The sequence below is a fragment of the Gymnoscopelus braueri genome (genome assembly GCF_963280865.1).
Source record: "Gymnoscopelus braueri genome assembly, chromosome: 12".
NCBI classification, from domain to species: Eukaryota; Metazoa; Chordata; class Actinopteri; order Myctophiformes; family Myctophidae; genus Gymnoscopelus; species Gymnoscopelus braueri.
This window is the reverse complement of record NC_137614.1, coordinates 29,305,886-29,325,996: the sequence shown is the minus strand read 5'-3', so window position 1 is coordinate 29,325,996 and position 20,111 is coordinate 29,305,886. Positions and strand designations below refer to the sequence as shown.

Below are 20,111 nucleotides of genomic sequence, written 5' to 3'. Positions count from 1 at the left end.
GTATGACAGTGGTTCTCAAACACACACACACGCACACACACACACACACACACACACACGCACACGCACACGCACACACACACACACACACACACACACACACACACACACACACACACACACACACACACACACACACACACACACACACACACACACACACGCTTCAAGGCATGCTGTACTGTAGCCATTACCTGTCTTCTGTCCTGTCAACATACTGTTCAATAACACTTAACCCACACAAACTCACACACACATCCATCCACAGACACAGGTATGCGTTTGTAAAGCAGTCCTTTTAGGTACGGTGTGATCAAACACACGTACTGTATACATGTACTGTATGTACAGTCTCATGTTACAAACTGGTGGTCTTCTTTACAATGCAGTACATGTATGTGCAGTGCTCTCTGTAACGTGTTACTGTATGTGGTTTTTCGGCAGTTTGATGGTTCAGGTATGTGGTTTCTAGGGCTGGGCAATATGACTTAAAATCATTATCATGATTATATGTTTGTCTCGATTACGATTAATGATTATGAAAGAAAAAAGTGAAAATAGCAGATCTACAACTCACAATGCGTTGTATCGCGACGAGTTGTGAGCTTGTAGATCGGCATTTTTTGGCACGCCACCGTTGTACAATGAGGTATATAATACAGGGCTTAAGTTGTTATTCAGACTAATCGATTTAGTTTTTTGTGTCGATTGATTAATATAAGAAAAAAAGAACGTGCTTCTCCATTATTCGATTAACCTGATCAAAATTAAGTCGGTTATTTGTTTTAGATGTTTCGATATATTTCGGTTAATTGCCCAGCCCTAGTGGTTTCATCTCTCCATCTGTCTCTTCTCAGGTCCATTTGTGTCTGTCTAAATGTTATACTCATCACACTAACTTTAAAATTGTTATGGGCTGTGTCTACAAAAAATGCCTTGGTGGACACAGCACCTTAGTCATGTTATCTGGAAGAAGAGATAAGTAAAGTACTAATCTTCTCCATCTCTCTTCTTCTCATTTGATGTTTCTCTCTCTCTGTCTGTCTCTAATCTTTAATCTTCTCTTTTTCTTTTATTCTCTCCTCTTTTTTTGATTTGTTGTCATGTTTGTTCTCTATTTCTCTGTCCCTCTGCCTCTCTCTGTATCTTCCATCTTGTCTCTCACTTTTGTCTCCAGCCGGATGTGAGGAGTGTCCACCGAGAGCGTAGCCCCGGTCACATGGTGACATGGACGGGTCCTGGGTTCGCCCGCGTTAAAGACGGTGCCGGCCTGGTGTTCACCATTGACAACATCCCTTATGCCATGGACTATGACATTATGATACGCTACGAACCTGAGGTAGGCCCATCGCTGCTCTGTTTACTTAATGTGGTGTGTGTGTGTGTGTGTGAGACTGTGTGCGTGTGTGTGAGATGCATAACATACAGTATACATAACCTGTACATCACTCTGGTTGAGATCATCAAAACATAAAACATAACATGAAATGTAAACGTGTGTGAAATATGACAATAGCTGTGAATGTAATACATTCAACTATGACTTCTCGCTGTTCAATAAAATCAATACAAATCTTTTAAACTGTTCCACAATTGTGTGTGTGTGTGTGTTCATGTGCATGCATGCGTGTGTGTGTGTGTGTGTGTGTGCGTGTGTGTGTGTGTGTGTGTGTGTGTGTGTGTGTGTGTGTGTGTGTGTGTGTGCGCGCGTGTGTGTAGTCCACAGAGGACTGGGAGGCAATAGTGAGCATCACGTCTGTTGGACTGCCCAGCAGTCGTCGCTGTGGGAACCTGCTACCAGCTGAACAGCTCTACACCGTGACCCTGCCACACCGCAACAGGTACTGTACCAACACCAGTGTGTGTGTGTGTGTGTGTGTGTGTGTGTGTGTGTGTGTGTGTGTGTGTGTGTGTGTGTGTGTGTGTGTGTGTGTGCGCGTGCGCGTGTGCGCGCGCGCGCGTGTGCGCGCGCGCGTGTGTGTGTGTGTGTAAGTGGGTGTGTGGGTTTGCTTGCACATCTGTCCAATTGAGAAAGGGCCCTGCTGTAATGTGTGTACTGTGTATATCTTTGAATGTGCATGCACCCATATGTTTTTGAGAGGGAAAGAGAGGGCATTGTGTGGTTTTGTTCAAGTCACTGCAAACCTATGCATCTTTCAGTATCTGTGCCGTGTGCTGTGTGCATTTCTTTGCAAGTATACCTAAGGAGTAATTGCTTCACGTCCCTTTTTAGCTTGCTCCAACCTGTAGTAACTGGCATGTATTGTGCGGGTGAGGGGGCCTTCATCTCTGTACCGTTCACATTGTACTGTAGCCTCCAGTTCTGTTTACTATCAGCGATTCAGCGATAACAAGGCTAAGCTGAGCATTCCAGAACGTCTGTGCCAGATTCCATTGAAGCGATAAGAAACAAAGGTGTTGACTCTGTATTATGTATAATCGTTTAGATTGGCCAAAAGCAAGAGGCCTTTGGGACCGAAGCAGAGAAAGATATCATACAACAGCAAATGGATCAAAAGGAAGTGAATGGAATCAAGAAGTGAATGGCTCTAGAAGTTACAAATTGAGTTTTGCCCGGCTCAGTTATAAGGATGAGATGGCAGCGTGCCAAAATGTAAACCACTACTACTTTCTTTAACCATTTGAACCCTGGCACCCCTATTTTGGGCATGTCATCCTACCTAGGCCATCACTCTAGAAGCCCGGGTCAGATCTTTTTGTTACTTCATAGTTGGCATTGGCAAGATGAAAGCATTAAGCATCAAAACAGAATATAAAAAATAATAATGATAATACAACATTTGAAAGAATAACTCAACCAGAAGAGAACTCAGATCTCAGATAAGAGGAAAGTTGATGGGCTTTACCCAGGGTCCGTCCACACCTGCCCTGCCTAGTCTTGTTTTCATGCTGAATGACTAAACAGTAACCTCTTCTACGCCTCTTTGCTGAAAATAGCCGATCTACAAGCTCGCAACGCGTTGCAACGCGAAGCGTTGTGAGCTTGCGGATTGGTTATTTTTCACGAACGTTCGCCCCGGGACAGGGATGCTAGGGTTCATGTGGTTAAATTGTGCAACGTCTACTTCTCTTTGCACAAAAGGGTATTATGCTCATTACACCCAGCCTTTGCCACTCCTTTGTTGATTCTTCATGACATCACTGGCTACTCGTGAATAAAAGCTGAGCTTTTATTCACTTTACCTTTTCTTATTTTGGCTTTGTTATCAGAACTCAAAGCACCTCTTTAGTAAACAGAAAATACAATTTCAGGTCGCATACCAATTTCATCCAATCAGGAGACCTGCACAAAGATAATTCATCAGCTTCAATTTTGTAGTGTTCCAGTTTCAATCTTCTCTGCTCATTGATTTTGTCTCATCACTTCCAATTTCATTTTTTTATTCTGTATTCTGTATGAGTTCTCTCACCTTGATTGGATGAAATTAGTAATCTGCCCTCAAAATTCATTTTCTTTTAACAAAAGATCTGGAGAGATCTTACTTACTTAGCTAAACACTCTATAGCAGTGGAATACAGAGCTATTTAACACTTAATTGAACAAAAACTAAATTGCATACATTTCTGGGTTCTGTCAGCATAGAAAAGCACCTTTTGCCGTTTCTATCGTTTATCTTTTACCACAGTTCCATTATCCATCTATCTACAATTAAAAACATGCTACTACAGTATGTAACAACCTTTGTAGATATCTTTATTGGAATCAACATCAAGGCCAAAAACCTTCTATATATAATTATTATTATATACTGTTATTTAGCCTTAAATTCATCTTGTGAAATCTATATTACCATGTATTTAGACCCAAAACAGCAGGAAGTACTATAACCATAGCTCACTATGCTAATACCTTAAGTTTTGAAGTTCACATTTCAACCTGCTGAAAGGCCTTTCAGACTCTGAACTCATCTGGAACTAAGAGCTCCACACCCGCCCAGATCTGACTGGTTCAGCAGACCAAAGCCCTCTGTCTTTTTTTTTCATCTGTCCCAACAGCCAGGACCAATTAACAAAGTGACCACAAACACAGCAAGCGAGGTATATAAGCCAGAGAAAGAGGAGTTCGAGGAAGAAGAAGAGGGGTTCCCCTTTTAAACTAGATGAAGCAGGTATAGAAAATGCCTCAATAAACACATTGGATCCCAATGCTGAATGTGTGTGTTTATGTGTCTGCTCCTCCAGATACATCCAGATGCCCAGGCCTTTCTGCTTCGAGCCCAGCAATCGTTACGTAGTGGCCATCAGGTTCCAGCGTCACGGCGTCTCGCACAGACACCTCACCGCTTTCATCCTCATTGACTCTGTGAGTCCACCTGCCCTGCCTTCTTCTTTTTCACTCCATCTGCCGTACAAGCAGTCCAATTCACGCTTCAAAAAGGAAGTCATTTTCCAAAGACTGCTTTTCCAAAGCCTTGGGAAACCCTCAACACATTGAGGTGCTTTAGATAGGCTGTTGTCTGCTCACAACAGCTTGTAATTGCCGTAGTTGTAGTGCCTGCTGTAGCTAAGTTGTGAAGAGGTTTACAAAGAATGAACAATGCAGCTTGACTTGATTACTGAGCTGAAAACCCTGCTAACTTATCCTTCTGCATTCCTGTCAGATAGTTCAGCTTCAGACACTCTGATTGTTGGCCAGATACTGCCACCTAGTGGTCATAAATATAAATGCATATTTTATTAATGCTTTGGGAATTCAGACCTCTAGCTTTACTTAGTTTTTGCTGTTTTTTTTGCTGTATTAGTTTTATTTTCTTATGCTACAGTATAGAACTTTATAGCATTTCCAGATGAAGCCCGTAGAGGAAGCAGGCACCCAAAGTCATATTAAAATATTTTCCTGTATGAATGTCCTGTGCTGTGTCGTATGAGATGTGTCTTTGAACTGCTCCCCTGTATTTTTACATGATACTTTAATGACCTGGTAAGGTTAAATAAACTTCGTTATCCCAGCATCTAACATTCCTGGCAAAAACTCTGGATTGTTAATTATTGGGGTAAACGTGGCAGTTAATTATGTAACGTCCCTCCAGATGGCAGACTGATCTCCATAACTCTAATCTGCTCTCCTCCCCTTTAGCTGGTCCTGATCCCCAAGTACACCGAGCTCCCTGGTTTACAGGGCAACGCGCCGGAGGCGGAGCAGCGACGCGACGAGATGATTCGCTACATGTGTGTGGATTCGTTCATGATCACGCCCATGCCCGCCCTGGCAGAGATGTGCTCTAAACTCATCTGCAGCATCTCTTCCATCATCCACGATGGAGCTCTGCGTAAGAGGAACTCACAGAGGAACAATTAACCCATTCAATCTCTGTCATTTTTAGATTTCTTTGGGCTATTCAAAAATAGCAGATATACAATCATATAGCGCGGTGCCGCGCTATGAGCTTGTAGATCAGCATTTTTTTTTTTACTTTAAATATATATTTTTTATATTTGTCAAATATTTTGTTCCAGGGATGCCCCCAGAAGCAAAGATTTGAGTTACACATGTTCGCTTTAAAAATATATATATTCGAACATTTGCACAAATTTTCACGATTTTTGAATTACCAAAGAAATCTAAAATGACAGCGATGCGTCCCGGATTGAATGGGTTAAACTTTGCACTTACTATATATTGAAAAGTACATTTTAGATCAAATCAAGATAAAAAAGTACAAATCGTTTTCCCTCCAGCTTGTCAGTGCGACCCACAGGGCTCAGTCAGTGCTGAGTGTGATAAAGTCGGAGGTCAATGTCGCTGCAAACCCAATGTGATAGGTCAGCGCTGTGACCAGTGTGCCCCAGGAACCTATGGCTTCGGGCATTATGGTTGTACAGGTGAGGTGCTAAGTTACTAACTTGCTCAGAAATGTATTACCGTACATCCTACATTGTCACCCAAAGACATGACAAAATCTAACTGACTCAAAGAAAAGAAAATATATATATATATTTCTTATTTGATACCCTCTGTTTTACTCAGCTCAGTGGCCTTATGCTACTGTCCGCCCTAAGATTGGGAGGTCTGGGTTCATGAAAGCAGACAGTACACAGTAAAATCCGGATTGTTAATTTAACTCTATTCCGCTATTCTGATCTGCTGTTTTCGTCGGTGAAAATAGCAGATCTACGACGCAACGCAACGTGTTGTGAGCTTGTAGATCACCTATTTTCACCAAAGAGATTTGGTGTAGAGGGAAAAAGGAGTACAGTGCCAACTCAGATCAAGTTTACTAAGTATAGAGGTTTTTTTCTCCCCCACCCCATTACTGTCCCTTCACTGCTCCAGCCTGTGACTGTCACTCCGAGGGCTCTCTTAGCCACCAGTGTGACCCAGTGACGGGCCAGTGCCCATGCAGGACGGGGGCCACAGGACGCCAGTGTTCAGAGTGTCAACCGGGCCAGTGGGGTTTCCCTAGCTGTAGCCCCTGCCAGTGTAACGGCCACGCTGAGACCTGTGACTCACACACTGGGGAGTGTACACACTGCCGGGACTATACAGCCGGACACCTCTGTGAAAGGTATGAATGAATGACTGCATGAAGTGAAAAAAGGAAGGAAGGAAGGAAGGAAATATTTAGTTTACTTTAGTTTAGTTTATTTGAAAAGCAAAAACCTTACACAACAGGTAAGGTTACAACAAGCCGAAGGCGTGGCCGAGACTATGTTTTGCCCCCTGTCCGTACGCGTGTGTGTGTGTCCGTGTGTCTGTCCGTCCGTCTGTGAACATGTAATCTCTGGCACCGTTGGCCCGATCAAAGCAAAACTGTGCATGCACGCACACTCCCTGGATGTCAGAGCAGAACCTCTGCCCCAAGTTTTTCAGATCGGCCTGTTATAGCGTCACCAGGAGACCATTATTGTGCGTACAGATTTTTCATATTTTCCATCCTGATTGGCTAAGATTGGCTTCCAAAGTTTGCAGAAGTGGTACATTTTGAACAAAACATGAACACAGCGCGATTGCCGTGAAACTTTCTTCGCACTAGGCCGAGGAAGAAATGCCACCCTTTTCACATTGGCCAGTTATAGCGCCACAAGTTGGCCACAATAACCTACTTGACCTGTGCTCCGAGGAGCACTTTTGCTAGTTACCATTCTGGTCCTCTCACAAGCAACAACTAATATTAATTAAAACCAATTTACAATACAACACAATGGTAGGGGAGGGAGGGAAGGAGGGAGGGAGGGAGGAAAGAAGGAAGGAAGGAAGGAAGAATGCATGCATGCATTATTAAATAATAATTGAGTGCAACTAAAACTTAAGGGAGTGTTAAGACCTAATTAATTAGCTCTCAACCACAGCAGTATGGACAGACCATCCACAACCAAAATGTTCTAGCATGTAGCTCATGACTACCGGTAGTCAAGTTACTGCATGTCAAGCTTTATTTGTATAATGAAAACTTAACACAAAAATCATGTACATTTCTGTTCAGAGAAAATAATCCAACTCATTCAAACCTTGGCTTGCTGATCAGAATGATCCATCCTCCCTGTGCTTTGTCTCAGGTGTGTGGACGGGTTCTTTGGGAATCCGGTGTTGGGCTCAGGGGAACATTGCCGGCCCTGTCCCTGCCCTGGAAACCCAGGGAGCGCTCACTTTAACGGGGACACCTGCTTTGCTGACCACTCCTCCAATCAGATCATCTGTAACTGCAGACAAGGATATACTGGTGAGACCCTCACTATAATACATCCATTTCAGAGATGGACTGACAGGATCATATTGTCTAAGTGTATTTAACTTTGTATAGTTGTATAAGATGTTAATGAACAGTTTACTTGTCAAAAATGGGTAATATATTACAATGACCTTTTTACCAGTGTACTAACCTGTGCAACGATGTATTCAATTCACAATAATAATGTGTAGCAACTTGATGAACATGATAATATGTTCATTCAAAGTTCATTCAGGTGAATAATGTCTCATCCACTATTATGTGTTTTTACGGTGTGGTGCCTTGTCTGTACTGTATGTCCCCTGTATGTTATGTATGCCCCCAATTTTTCAAATAATACAAACAATTCAAACATATAGATGAGATTGCTGTGAATTATGTGTGTTGTGTTGTGTGTGTTGAGTGCAGAGGCTCATTAAAAACCGACCTCTGACCTCCAGGTCCCCGATGTGACCGGTGCGCCCCTGGTTACTATGGCAACCCCGAGCAGCCCGGTGGGCAGTGTCTCCCGTGCGAGTGCAGCGGCAACATCGACTCGCAGGACCCTGAGTCTTGTGACCCCCGCACCGGCCAATGCCTGAAGTGTCTGTACTACACAGATGGCGCCTCCTGCGCCCACTGTAAACAGGGTTACTTTGGCAACGCACTGGCCCACGACTGCAGGCGTGAGTGACCAGAATGAACATGCTTTTATGTCATACATTCTTCTGGGTTTTGCATGGGTTGTGTAGGAATACAACAACCATTACTTATGTACAATAGATGAAAGGAATGAAAGGAACTGAATACTGGTACGACCAATTGTCCAATTAGGGTCCATTTGTTTCCATTTGTACACTCTTCAGCGTTAAATCAATGATTTTACTGTGTAGTTTCCAATAGTTTGCTTGTTGTTTGCTTTTAATAAAATAAAATAATGTATTATTATTTTCTGTGTCAACATTCAAAAACCTAGCAAAGACTTGGGTTTAATGCTTTAGCACATATATTCTACAGATCGGCTATTTTTGCATTTTAGATTTTTTTTTTAACGCCCGCCTATTATGACATGCCCTCAATAGGGACGGCAGTTTGAAAGATTTTAACCACTTAAACCCTATATTTGCCAAAAATACCTAAATCTACAAGCTTATACTGTAGATATGCTATTTTTGGTGAAGAGATTTGGGAAAAAGCGTACCAAGTACAGCGCTGACGCCGGTCAAGTTTACTCAGTATAGAGAGTTAGCAGTTTTAATACTTCTGGCCTTGTCTCCATGTCAGGCTGTACGTGTGTGCCGGCTGGAACCCTTCAATCGTACTGCAGTGATGGGCTGTGCTACTGCGACCGGCAGACCGGTGCCTGTCCCTGCAGGGACAACGTGGAGGGCCCAGGGTGTGACCAGTGTGCCCCCAACCATTGGAATTATGGCCAGGAGAGAGGCTGCGAGCCCTGTGGCTGTGACCCGCAACACGCCCTCGGCACTCACTGCAACATGGTACAGTAGACCAGTGGTTCTCAAACCTTTTCAAATTCAAGGACCCCCAGTTTGCTATGGATTGGGCCACTGAACCCCCATAACTCTGAGAGTGCAACCAAATGGACCCTAACCATTTTATACACTCTCAGAGTTAAAGACATGTAAGGCTCCGTTTGGTTCCTAACTAGCAATCGTTTAGCTGGATCGTCCTTAAGGACCCCTGGGGGTCCACGGACCCCACTTTGAGAAACACTGCTGTAGAAATGTTGCTGAAAAATGACAGAGAAAAAAGTCTCTTGTCACTCTTTCTAACTGTCTCTCTTTCTCTCTCTCTCTCCCTCTCTCACTAATTATCGGTTGTTCTTCTCGTCTATAGTTTACAGGCCAGTGCTACTGTAGTCCAGGCTTTGGGGGTAAACGGTGTAATGAGTGTGAACAGTTCCACTGGGGAGATCCACGGGTGCGGTGTGAAGGTAATTAATCTAAAACGTGTGTGTGTGTTTTAATCATACAGCCTTTTATTTTTTGAACACACATTTCAAGCCCCTGTTGTCAAGCCCTTATCTATATTTGTTTCAAGTTGTTAGAACGTTACATTATTGTGAATGACCTCAACCTTGCACTGACAGTGTCTGCTAAATGCCTGAACTGCATACAGTATTGTAATTTAACTATTACTAATGATTTTTGTAGCTTATGTTCTCATAGCAAATCAACGTATGTAATTTATTTTTGTTTTGTTTAACCATCGTTGAACCGGGCACATCACATCTCATCTCATTCTCGTTTGCTGTTTAGTATTTTTCTCACTTCACTCTTCTGCCCTCGTCACTCCTCTCATATTATTGCCCACCACCCCCACCACCTCTACCCTCCCCTCCCCTCCAGAGTGCAGCTGCCACCATCTGGGTTCTGAGACGGCCCAGTGCGACCGTGCCACGGGGGCCTGTGAGTGCCGGGAGGGCGCGGCGGGCCGACGCTGCGACGAGTGTGCGCGCGGCCACACGGGCGTCTTCCCCCAGTGTGTCCCCTGCCACCCCTGCTTCAAGCTGTGGGACGAAGCCGTGTCCCAGATCAGGAGGCACCTGGACCGCATCCGGGGCACGGCCGACAGGATCGGCGAGAGGCCGGGCGAGTCGACGGGCATCGGCAACGCGCGCCTCCAGGAGCTGGAGAGGAAGCTGAAGCAGGTCCAGGATCTTCTGGCCGCCGGTGGAGACAGCGACCGGATACACCAGCTGATCGGACAGAGCATCGATGACCTCAGGTGATGTACTGTAACAGGACTGTATCACATAAATGGGATTATATGACAGCAGTGTAATGCTTGAATGCTTGATTGCTTGAATGAAAGAATGAATTAATTTATTATATATCCTCATATGCCTCATTGCTGTTGGGCAGAAACCTTGTTGCGTTGTAAGCTTGTAGATTTGTTATGTTTGCTATTTTAGATTTTTAACAGCATGAAATGCGGGTCTACAAAAAGTCTCGGCACTAGTAATTTCTCGTCATATTCTCGACATGTTTTCGATCATTGGCTGTCCTTTAAGCCAATGGGGATATTTTCCCATACTCTGAACGGGCGGTCTCGTCCTCCCAAGCTATGGTACTAGACACGCCTCTCGCCTCTATGGCTACTATACATGCCTGCCGTCGGTTCAAATCGCCGTGACACAGAGTAATATATAGGGCAACATTTTGCATGCTGGTATACATGACTGAGTCATGTCTTGTTTTTTTTATGCGAAAGTGGTTAAGTCTGTCTGTGGGTTTTATAAATGTTGAACCAATGAAAAGTACTAACAAGAGGTTGTGACTAAATAATTACATTGGATCCATTGGGACATGGGTTATTTTTTCCATTTCCTGAAAAGTAACCTTTTTGGACATGGGTTTCCAGCGACGATATACGGTACAATCCAGTGATTTGTCTCAGATGTCACACTACATGCCTCTCACCCTCCTGTATGTGTGCATGTATGTGTTTGTGTGTTAATACTGCAGAGCTGAGATTGCCCTGACGGACGGTCGTCTGATGAGCGTGGTCCAGGAGCTCAACGACGTAACAGAGAGAGACGGGACACTGCGGAAGACACTGACTACTCTGGAGGGAGACCTGAGGGACATCAACAGCACCTTGGCCCATAAACGCAGACAGCTGGAGAACTACCTCACCTCAGGCTTCAAAGGTAACTGAACTGTGGACTGGCATCAGTCGATTGCAGCGGGACAGCCAGGTAACCTAACAAAGTGTTCCTCGACCCAATGCCTCCTTCCACATCACGCTGGATGAGCAAATGCCTAAAATGTACACTTGTGATTAACACATTCCACGCCAGAGTTTAATATCATAATGTACTCACCAGTGCCAGCGATTTATTGTTGTTTTTTTGTTTTTTTCACGTCGCCACAGACCTCGCTAAATACCTTAAGATCGCGCGTTAAACTGTTTGTAGACACACAGGGTAGCTGTGTGAGTGGCCCAGAGAAGACCGTTTCAATCGGCGATCGTCCATTTTGAAGTAGTCACGGTTTATGTTAAACAGCGATCAGCGAGGAGAAAAAAAACTCCGAGATAATGGAGGATTAGGGGAAGATTTAGAGCGGAGACGGGTGGGGACGAAAATCTCCGGATACGGATATTTCCGTTTCCGGGTGTGCTACAATGAAATGTGTCACTGCGAGGGAGGCCTACAATGAAATGTGAACCTGCGAAAAAAAGAAAAAAAAGACCACTTCGCGTAGATCTACGCGACTGGCACGCTGCGCAATTATTTAGGTTTGCGTAGATCTACGCGATTGGCACGCAATGTGTTAATGGTTCACGCATCATCACAATCAATCGTCATTTTTTCTTTCTTTCTTCTTTCTTATTTTCTTTCTTTCTTTCTTTTTTTCTGTCTTTCTTTCCTTACGTTTCCCTCACAGATAAGTTTGAGAATGTCAAGAAGTACTTCCGGGAATCCATGGAGGCAGAGCAGAGGTGCAACGCCTCGGTGTCTGGCCCCTCCAGCCCAGTGGGGCAGTCAAAGGCAACCCGCAGGCGCGCCGAAGGCCTGCTGGACACCAAGAAAGACGAGTTCCTCCGCATGGTGGCTGCCCACAAGAAATCAATGGATGAGCTGAAACACAAAGCACACGATATGAATAAGAAGGTCCATCACCTGAGTCACAAGGTAGGGGGCTCCTCCAGTTCTACGTCTATGTGTGCATATGGGTGTATGTGAGCATGTATGCATCCTCCTTCTATAAGTCACCAAAGCTCTGCGTGTCAGTCTGTCCGGGGCATAACTCAGAGAGTTTCTGCCCAAACGGTGGGGTGTGTGTCTTAATGACCCCTTGGTCGCATTTTGAAGGTACCTACGGTTTCCGAGAACCGAACAATCGGGTCTGAGGAGGAGGTACAGATTCAAGGCTTTCCTGATAGGCCAATCAGACCCCTCAGCTTGACTGATAGGCCAAGCTGAGAGGCATGACGTTTGTGCAGAGCTTCGTGTGACTTTGTGTATGTCTGTATGTCCAGCTCAAAATGTTTGTGCCCAGCTTCGTGCTGTATAATCAACAAAGGTAACTGCGAATGGTCAAGGTAAAAAAAAGCCCAAACTATCCTAGTTTTCATAAATAAATACATTTATACTTTCATTCATATATTTGTAAGATTATGAATCTATTTATGATTGACGGTAAAAAAAAAGAAAAAGTGAGGTCCATGGCTTATAATCCGTCCTCCTCCCCTCCCAGGTGTGCGGTGGTCATAGCAATGCCAGCGCCAACGGCAGTTGCCCAGACAGCCCCTGTGGTGGTGCGGGATGCCGTGACAGCCAGGGTCAGCGTCTCTGCGGCGGGGAGGGGTGCAACGGCACGGTTAGCACTTCTCTGACCGCCTTGAAACGAGCCAGGGACGTCACCGACAATCTGACTGCTGCTAGTGAAGAGCTGCAGCGCATGGCCAAGAAGGTGTGTACAGGATGTGCGCTGATGCTGGGAAACTCGTTGTCGAAGTACAACAAAACGTTTGTCATTGACGGTAAACACCATGCAGCAGAAATGTTTTGGACGGAAACAGGGGCCATGATTTGGATGGGTTTGGATGGGCTCTTTTTTATCCATGTCTATTCCACTTTTATATACATTTGTATTGTGAGTAGTTACAGTCAGTATGCTTATTGACAAAGAATATTCCTTTCCAATTTTACCAATTAGTTACCAAGTAACTACTTGGTAAGTATTTAATCATTTGTGCCACACGTGGATGATAACACTTTTGAGTGTTATCATCTCTACTGGTCTAAGTGTCTCATCTCTCTTGGTGTCATGTCTCCAGCTGAAGGACGTAGCCTCTCTGACCCAGGATGTGAAGAACCAGGCCAGGGACACCCTGGACAAAGTCCGGAGGACGAAGAACCAGTTTGAGGACTCCAACAAGAAGCTGAAGGACTTCATTCAGAAGATCAGAGACTTCCTCACCGGTAGCCAGATGGTTTTTCATCATCTTCTGATTACAAATTAAGAGAATCCTGATTAAATATGCCACTGTATTAGAGTGTCAATCACAGATCCATTTACTTTTGAGCATTTCTTTGTTCATCGAGTTTCTTTTCGTAAATTGAAATAGCAGGCCGACAACCGTATGATCTTGTACAGGCAATAATAATGACACCACTGTTAATCTGTCTTCTCTTCTTCTCTTCCTTCCTGTCCAGAGGAGGGAGCGGACCCAGAGAGCATAGAGAAGGTGGCCCTGCAGGTACTGTCCATCACTCTCCCAGTCAACAGGACCAGCCTGGACAAGGTGGTCCAGCAGATAAAGGACAACATGGCCAACCTCAGCGACATTGAGGGCATCTACAACTACACCTCACAGCAGCTCAACAAGGCCAAGGACCTGCTTGACAGGGCCAAAGATGCCAAGTGAGTGGGAGGGAGGGTGTGAGGCAGAGAGGAGGAGGAAGAGAGGGTGGTGGCCGTGAGAGAAATGGAGAGGAAGCTTGATGATGGATGTAAAATGGAATATGTCAGAGCTCAATATAACTGTTAGGTATAAGGTATAAGTTCATTGCGTATCCAGACCGTGTCAGCTCAAAAAGGTCTGGAGGAAAATAAAATGGGATAATAAGACCTTGGAAATCCTGAGTCATCAATTCAATTGACACCACTGGATAATTTTCTCTTTCTCTTCGGGTAACGGCTGACTCCACCTTAAGTTTTCCGTAGTGTCAGTTTTTTGGTTAGAATTACAGTATGACCAGACCTCTGTGAGCTTTATGGCATGCAATTCTGGTTACGTGAGATGTGGTACAAGTAGGAACAAGATTCCAACATGGAAAGCACATTGGGACAATAAACAGAACAGGAAGGAATGAATTGACTAAAGAGGGAAAGGGTGAGGGGCATTAGGATGTAAAAAACTCTGCCAATTATCAGAAATGCACACTGCCAATTGCAAACGTTATACTGGCATCCTGTGAGAGGGAGGGACGAATTATAAAAACAAATTGCAAAAGAGGGAGCAAGATATTATTTCTTTCATGCCTTGTGTTGTTATAGAGGGCTCTCACCATCCCATTCCTTTGAAGTATCACTTCCCTTGTCAGTAAAGAAGACCTCTAATGGACTATCTGTGTGTAGGAGGAGAGCAGAGGGGGTGAAGGACAAGGCCAACTCTACCAAGCAGGCATTGGATGAGTCTGAGAAGGCCATAGAACAGGCGAAGAAAGCCCTGGAGAATGCACTGGACAATCTCAACAGCACACGCAACGCAACAGCCACGGTACAACATGCTTTGAAACATTTCTGTGGACCGCCTTTTTGTGTGTGTGTGTGTGTGTGTGTGTGTGTGTGTGTGTGTGTGTGTGTGTGTGTGTGTGTGTGTGTGTGTGTGTGTGTGTGTGTATGTGTGCGTGTGCGCGTGCGCGTGCGTGCGCGCGTGCGTTATTTTGTGTCTGTATAGTTTATTTGGGAATGGGAATTGGGTTTACAGTGTGAACTGGGATTAAATGAGAAACACTTCTCATAGGACCAGTGGCAGACATATTAACTGCATTTGTTACTTCCTCCCAAGAACAGTTTACATCATCTGCTCTTGGCAGTCTGTTTTAGGTGATTTGTTGCTTGACTACACTCTGCACCTCCCAGTCAAGGACATCAGTTTGCCCTTGGGAGAAATTATATTTCGAAGGCTATTCTTCGAAGACCCTGTAAACATTAGTTGCACTGAGCGCAGGGTAATGAAAAGATATCATTTTATTGGTTTTTGATTTAATCCACCTGGAACAGACCCACTGATAATATATTCAGTCTAAACCAGCACACCTCGCCACTTCGCTGCAGGTACTCTACCCTTCTCCAGTCCATCACCACGCCGTTGATTGCGCTTCACGCCAGTTCCCCCGTTACCCCAAACAAACACCCTGTGTGTGTGTGTGTGTGTGTGTGTGAGTGTGTGTGTGTGTGTGTGTGTGTGTGTGTGTGTGTGTGTGTGTGTGTGTGTGTGTGTGTGTGTGTGTGTGTGTGTGTGTGTGTGTGTGTGTGTGTGTGTGTGTGTGTGTGTGTGTGTGTGTGTGTGTGTGTGTGTGTGTGTTTTATATCTTTTTTAATGTTTTCACATGGTTCACATCATAGCCACTGTCAAAGTCTTCTCTATTCTTTCATATTACAGTGGAGGTTCCAGGGGGTACCCAGCAAGCCCTTAAGCCTTATTTTATTTTTATGCTATTTTTGAAAGAATCTTGACAGATGTTGACAAAATGTGCAGTTTTTGGGATGTCTGGCACAAAATAATTTTTGGGGCCCTTGACATGGACATGTTTTGAGAACCACTTAAAGATTATGAACTGGTTTATGATTATGAACTCACCTTAGGTGGAGGAGAGGCTGCAACAGCTGGAGGACAAGCAGATGGAGGCCATGATGCGTCTGGCCAACCTCTCCATGGGGGTGGAGGCGCTCCGCAACAAGACGGAACGGAACAGAGACATGGCGAAGGAGGCCAAGGCTATGGCGAACAACGCCACGCATTTAGCCTCCACGTTGAAGCATGTGAGTGTGCAAGGGATGCATGGTGAAGATGTAGGACTGTGTGTGCATGTGGTTTTATCATTGTGCATGGATACTATACTATACTGTATGTGTGTGGTTATGTGTGTGTGTGTGCAATGTGAGAGGATGTGTGTATGAGTAAGTACATGCGCTGTGAGTGCATGCGTAGGTCAAACTTTTCTCAGTGCCTTAGTGTACACGTGTGCACTATTAAGAGAGTGTATATAATCTATATTTATGAAATAATTAAGATAATGTATTATGAGGCCAACAGTCTTTAAGCTACAAAAACAAGTTGAAGACCAATTGAGAATTTGTTTATCATTATTGTAAATGTCCATAATTGAGAAAGGAAATATATTGTATTTATTATGATACGATTGTATTGTCTTGTGTTCTCAACACCAGTACTTGAAATGCTATTTTCAATATAACATTCCTACCGTGAAAATATTGCTAATGATATTAAGAGTGTGTATATATTTATGAAATATGAAGATAACGCGTTATTAGTGTGTGTGGTGATTTGGCCCTCACATTGATCTCCTACGTTGGCTGTGTCCTCTCCCACCAGCGTCTGAACGAGACGGAGGGTCGCTACCGTGAGCTACAGATGAAAGTGGACTCTCTAGGTGGGGAGTCAGGGGATCTGGGCAGTGTCAACCAGAAGGCCAAGGACCTCAAGAAAGAGGCAGAAGATCTTCTAAACAAGGCCAACAAGGGCATAGACCAGCTCAAGAGTGAGTGCTGCACTACTAAAAAAATGTAAAAGCTGAAAAATTGAGTTAGCTGGTTTCTGCCAGACAGCGATGATTATACATTAGCCTGCTCTACATGTCTTATGCTAATGGAAGCAAGATATTCCACAATAACTTGGCCCATGTTGTTACTGAAGTAACTGACTAGAATGCGCAATACTGTCTTTACTACTACAGATTGTTGCCTCACCAATATTAAGTGAAACGTCTTCATTGTGAATGTGCATGCCAGTCTATACATTTTGTATACAGGACATTGAAAGAATGCAGATAGAAGCTAGTTTTACTGTATTTAACTTCATCCTCTTACAGTATGCTTCACTTACCTCTGTATTTCTGTCTTTTTTCTTCATGCTCTCTCTTTCACTTTCTTTTCTCACACCCATAAGGATAATTCCTCTATTCATGTCATAGATGTGTGTTGTCTTCATTCGTTAGAATCGTTACAGTTTGAAGGGATTCAATCCTCATAGCGTCACCGTCATACCGGTCCATATTTTAAACTTGGATTCCATCGCCTGAAGTTGGTGCTGCTGTTGTTTTCTGTGCTTCCAGAGCTGGAGAGAAAGTTCAAGAGCAATGAGCAGCGAATGCAGAAGCAGCGAGACGAGCTGGCCGAGCTGGAGAGAAACGCCACATTGGTACAGAATGAGATCCGTGAGCAGGTGCACAAGTACAGCAACTGTTAAGGTTATTTATACTTCGTTGTACAACCGTGTCGTAGGACAACAATGAAATGTAGCTTTGTACCTCATTGAGGTTGTACGATGCGGTCGTACGATGAAGTATAATAAATGTGCCTTTAGCGACGACGTCCCCGGAAACCGGGGCTCAGTATTTACCGTTTGCTGCTGTAGTCCTTCATTCCATGGCAAATACTTACTACTGATGCTGTGACTGGGTAAGAAAAACGACAACTCCCATGAAAAAAAGAAACACAAAACACTGGAACCTCCATTCATTCACTCACTCACGTTTCTTTTTTTCTTTTCTTTTTTAGTTTTACAAACTTAAGGTTTTACCAATATGCTGCCAACCACAACAGAGATGCCTTTCTCTGTTCATGTACTGTATTAATGTTGACCCAAGGATATCCACACCACCAGGTGTCTATATCTTTAAGCTATAAAAGCAGAATTTATTATTATTGTATATGTCCATAATTGTGTTTCTGAGATAATGTGAGGAAATATATGACATTATGCTATGAGGAATTTGAAATTTTGACCAAAAGCTCTTTGATTTCTTCTTTCTTTTTTTTTTGCTGTTCTCGACCCCAGTACTTAAAAAGCCACAATGCAACATTCCTATTGAGAATATATTGACAATGATATGACAGGAAGAATGAACTGACAGATATCACTGTTTATTTTTGTTACAAAATATGGTTATCAAGTCAAAACAAATGTGTACTTCTATTCTTGTAATTAAATCCCATTCCTAAATGTAATTGATAGATATTGAAAACAAATAAATTTCCTACATTTTATATAATGTTTCTGCATTTTGAGGTCCATTTCATTTTAACATGTTCATTTGTTATTATTACTGGGTGTGACTGGATTGTTATAATTTCTCGCCACATGGGGGTGCCTTTGAGTCAGAATGGTAGAGGAGACGCTGTACATGCAATGCCTACCTTTTTCTTTCAGTCTCCCTCACTTCTTTGTCTGTCTGTCTGTTTTTCTGTCACTGTCTCTCTTTCACCCACGTTTCATCTAGTACCGTATTCAGGACTCTGCCTCCGAGATCTAAAATGTGCGTGGTGGAATGTGTGTACTTCACTGTCTGTGTGTGGACTGTGGAAGGATTTTATATTGAGCTGCATAGCAGCATGTTGGCCTCACTGCTTTTGCTGTGTTATTTCTCAAATTGTGACATCGTATTTCAGACAACATTGAGGACGGAGAAGCCATTCCTTGGCTTGTTACATCTCCACATTAAATCCTGACATTTTTGGATCATTCCCTCTCAATAGGATCATTTCCCTCTCAATCACTCTTCACTGTATAAGATAACGCTGACTCACTCCCATAACGTACCTTCTCACAACCAGTAGCTACAGTATATTAACCACTTAAATCCCAGCATCCTTATTGTGGGGAAGGCTTTCACAGAAAACAGCAGATCGCCAAGCTCACAACGCATCATGCTGCGTTGTCGTTGTGAGCTTGTCGATCGGCTATTTTCAGCGAAAGCTTTCCCCACAATAACAGAAAACAGAAAAGACACTAGTATAGAGCCATGAGGGACTCCAGTCACCCATATGGGGTTTAAGTGGTTAAGGAGCTATGCCATTATCTGTTCCGCTCTGGCACTGACTCCTGAACGCCAAACAAAGAGACGCTGTCCTCATACAAGCTAGGGGAATGTGTAATAAAACAAAGAATTACAACTCTCTCCAGGAGAACACAAGCCGCCAATAGTGCTGCTGACCAAAGTACAGCACAAAGTGGACAGAATAACAGGTACCAAGGGTTGGGGCAGATCACATGCACCTGTCTGTGAAGTGAAACATGATGTATTACATGTCCCTCCATCTGTTGGAAATGTTGTATGACAATGCTCACAACAAGTCCAGTCTCGTGTATTATGAGCCTATAAATCATTATGGGAATCGTTCCAACCACCTGTTAGACAGTGGTTGATGTTTGGAGTCTGGGAGGATAGACAGAGGATCTGTGCGCGTTCATGGATTGTTCATTGATGCAATCAAAGGGAACCTAATCCCGTCCACCGCGGGAGCGCGCATTCCTGCTCCGATTGCGCGCACACGCTCTCCCGACAGACAGAAGAGGTTCTTCCAAAAACCTGCGGTGGAATTAAAAGTACTGCCTGTACTCCTGAGGAGGATATGCTGATTTCTCAAAGACACGGTCCATATATAATAATTCCTGACTAGTACTAGTACTATATATTCCCCAAAAGGTAAAACAATATATATTTTTGGAAAATATTTTTGAGTGGTGCTAGCCACTCCAAGGACTGACTTTGTGTGTGTGTCTGTCCGTCAGTCCATTTGCGGACGGCCTCAACAGCTGCGGCTGATTGCAACACAAAGATGCAACCAGTTACACTAATTATACACAAACAGGAGTGCAACACACACACACACACACACACACACACACACACACACACACACACACACTTTTGAGTAA

At 43.8% G+C, this 20,111-nt stretch overlaps 1 protein-coding gene across 2 annotated transcripts in view; it reads left to right on the top strand.

Annotated features, from left to right (window-relative positions):
* Nucleotides 1-18,446, top strand: part of lamb2l (laminin, beta 2-like) — a 68,228-nt gene extending 49,782 nt beyond the window's left edge. For both annotated transcript variants that reach the window (XM_080443616.1, XM_080443617.1), the window contains exons 16-35: nt 1,178-1,339; nt 1,720-1,841; nt 4,204-4,324; nt 5,099-5,291; nt 5,701-5,844; nt 6,296-6,527; nt 7,519-7,682; nt 8,132-8,356; nt 8,955-9,169; nt 9,528-9,624; nt 10,040-10,418; nt 11,159-11,343; nt 12,083-12,330; nt 12,896-13,111; nt 13,479-13,623; nt 13,858-14,065; nt 14,783-14,924; nt 16,016-16,192; nt 16,767-16,932; nt 17,506-18,446. In XM_080443616.1, the coding sequence (XP_080299742.1) occupies nt 1,178-1,339; nt 1,720-1,841; nt 4,204-4,324; nt 5,099-5,291; nt 5,701-5,844; nt 6,296-6,527; nt 7,519-7,682; nt 8,132-8,356; nt 8,955-9,169; nt 9,528-9,624; nt 10,040-10,418; nt 11,159-11,343; nt 12,083-12,330; nt 12,896-13,111; nt 13,479-13,623; nt 13,858-14,065; nt 14,783-14,924; nt 16,016-16,192; nt 16,767-16,932; nt 17,506-17,639 (3,675 nt within the window). In that variant the 3' untranslated portion in view covers nt 17,640-18,446. The remainder of the gene's footprint in view (nt 1-1,177; nt 1,340-1,719; nt 1,842-4,203; nt 4,325-5,098; nt 5,292-5,700; nt 5,845-6,295; nt 6,528-7,518; nt 7,683-8,131; nt 8,357-8,954; nt 9,170-9,527; nt 9,625-10,039; nt 10,419-11,158; nt 11,344-12,082; nt 12,331-12,895; nt 13,112-13,478; nt 13,624-13,857; nt 14,066-14,782; nt 14,925-16,015; nt 16,193-16,766; nt 16,933-17,505) is intronic.
* The last annotated feature ends 1,665 nt before the right edge of the window (nt 18,447-20,111 follow it).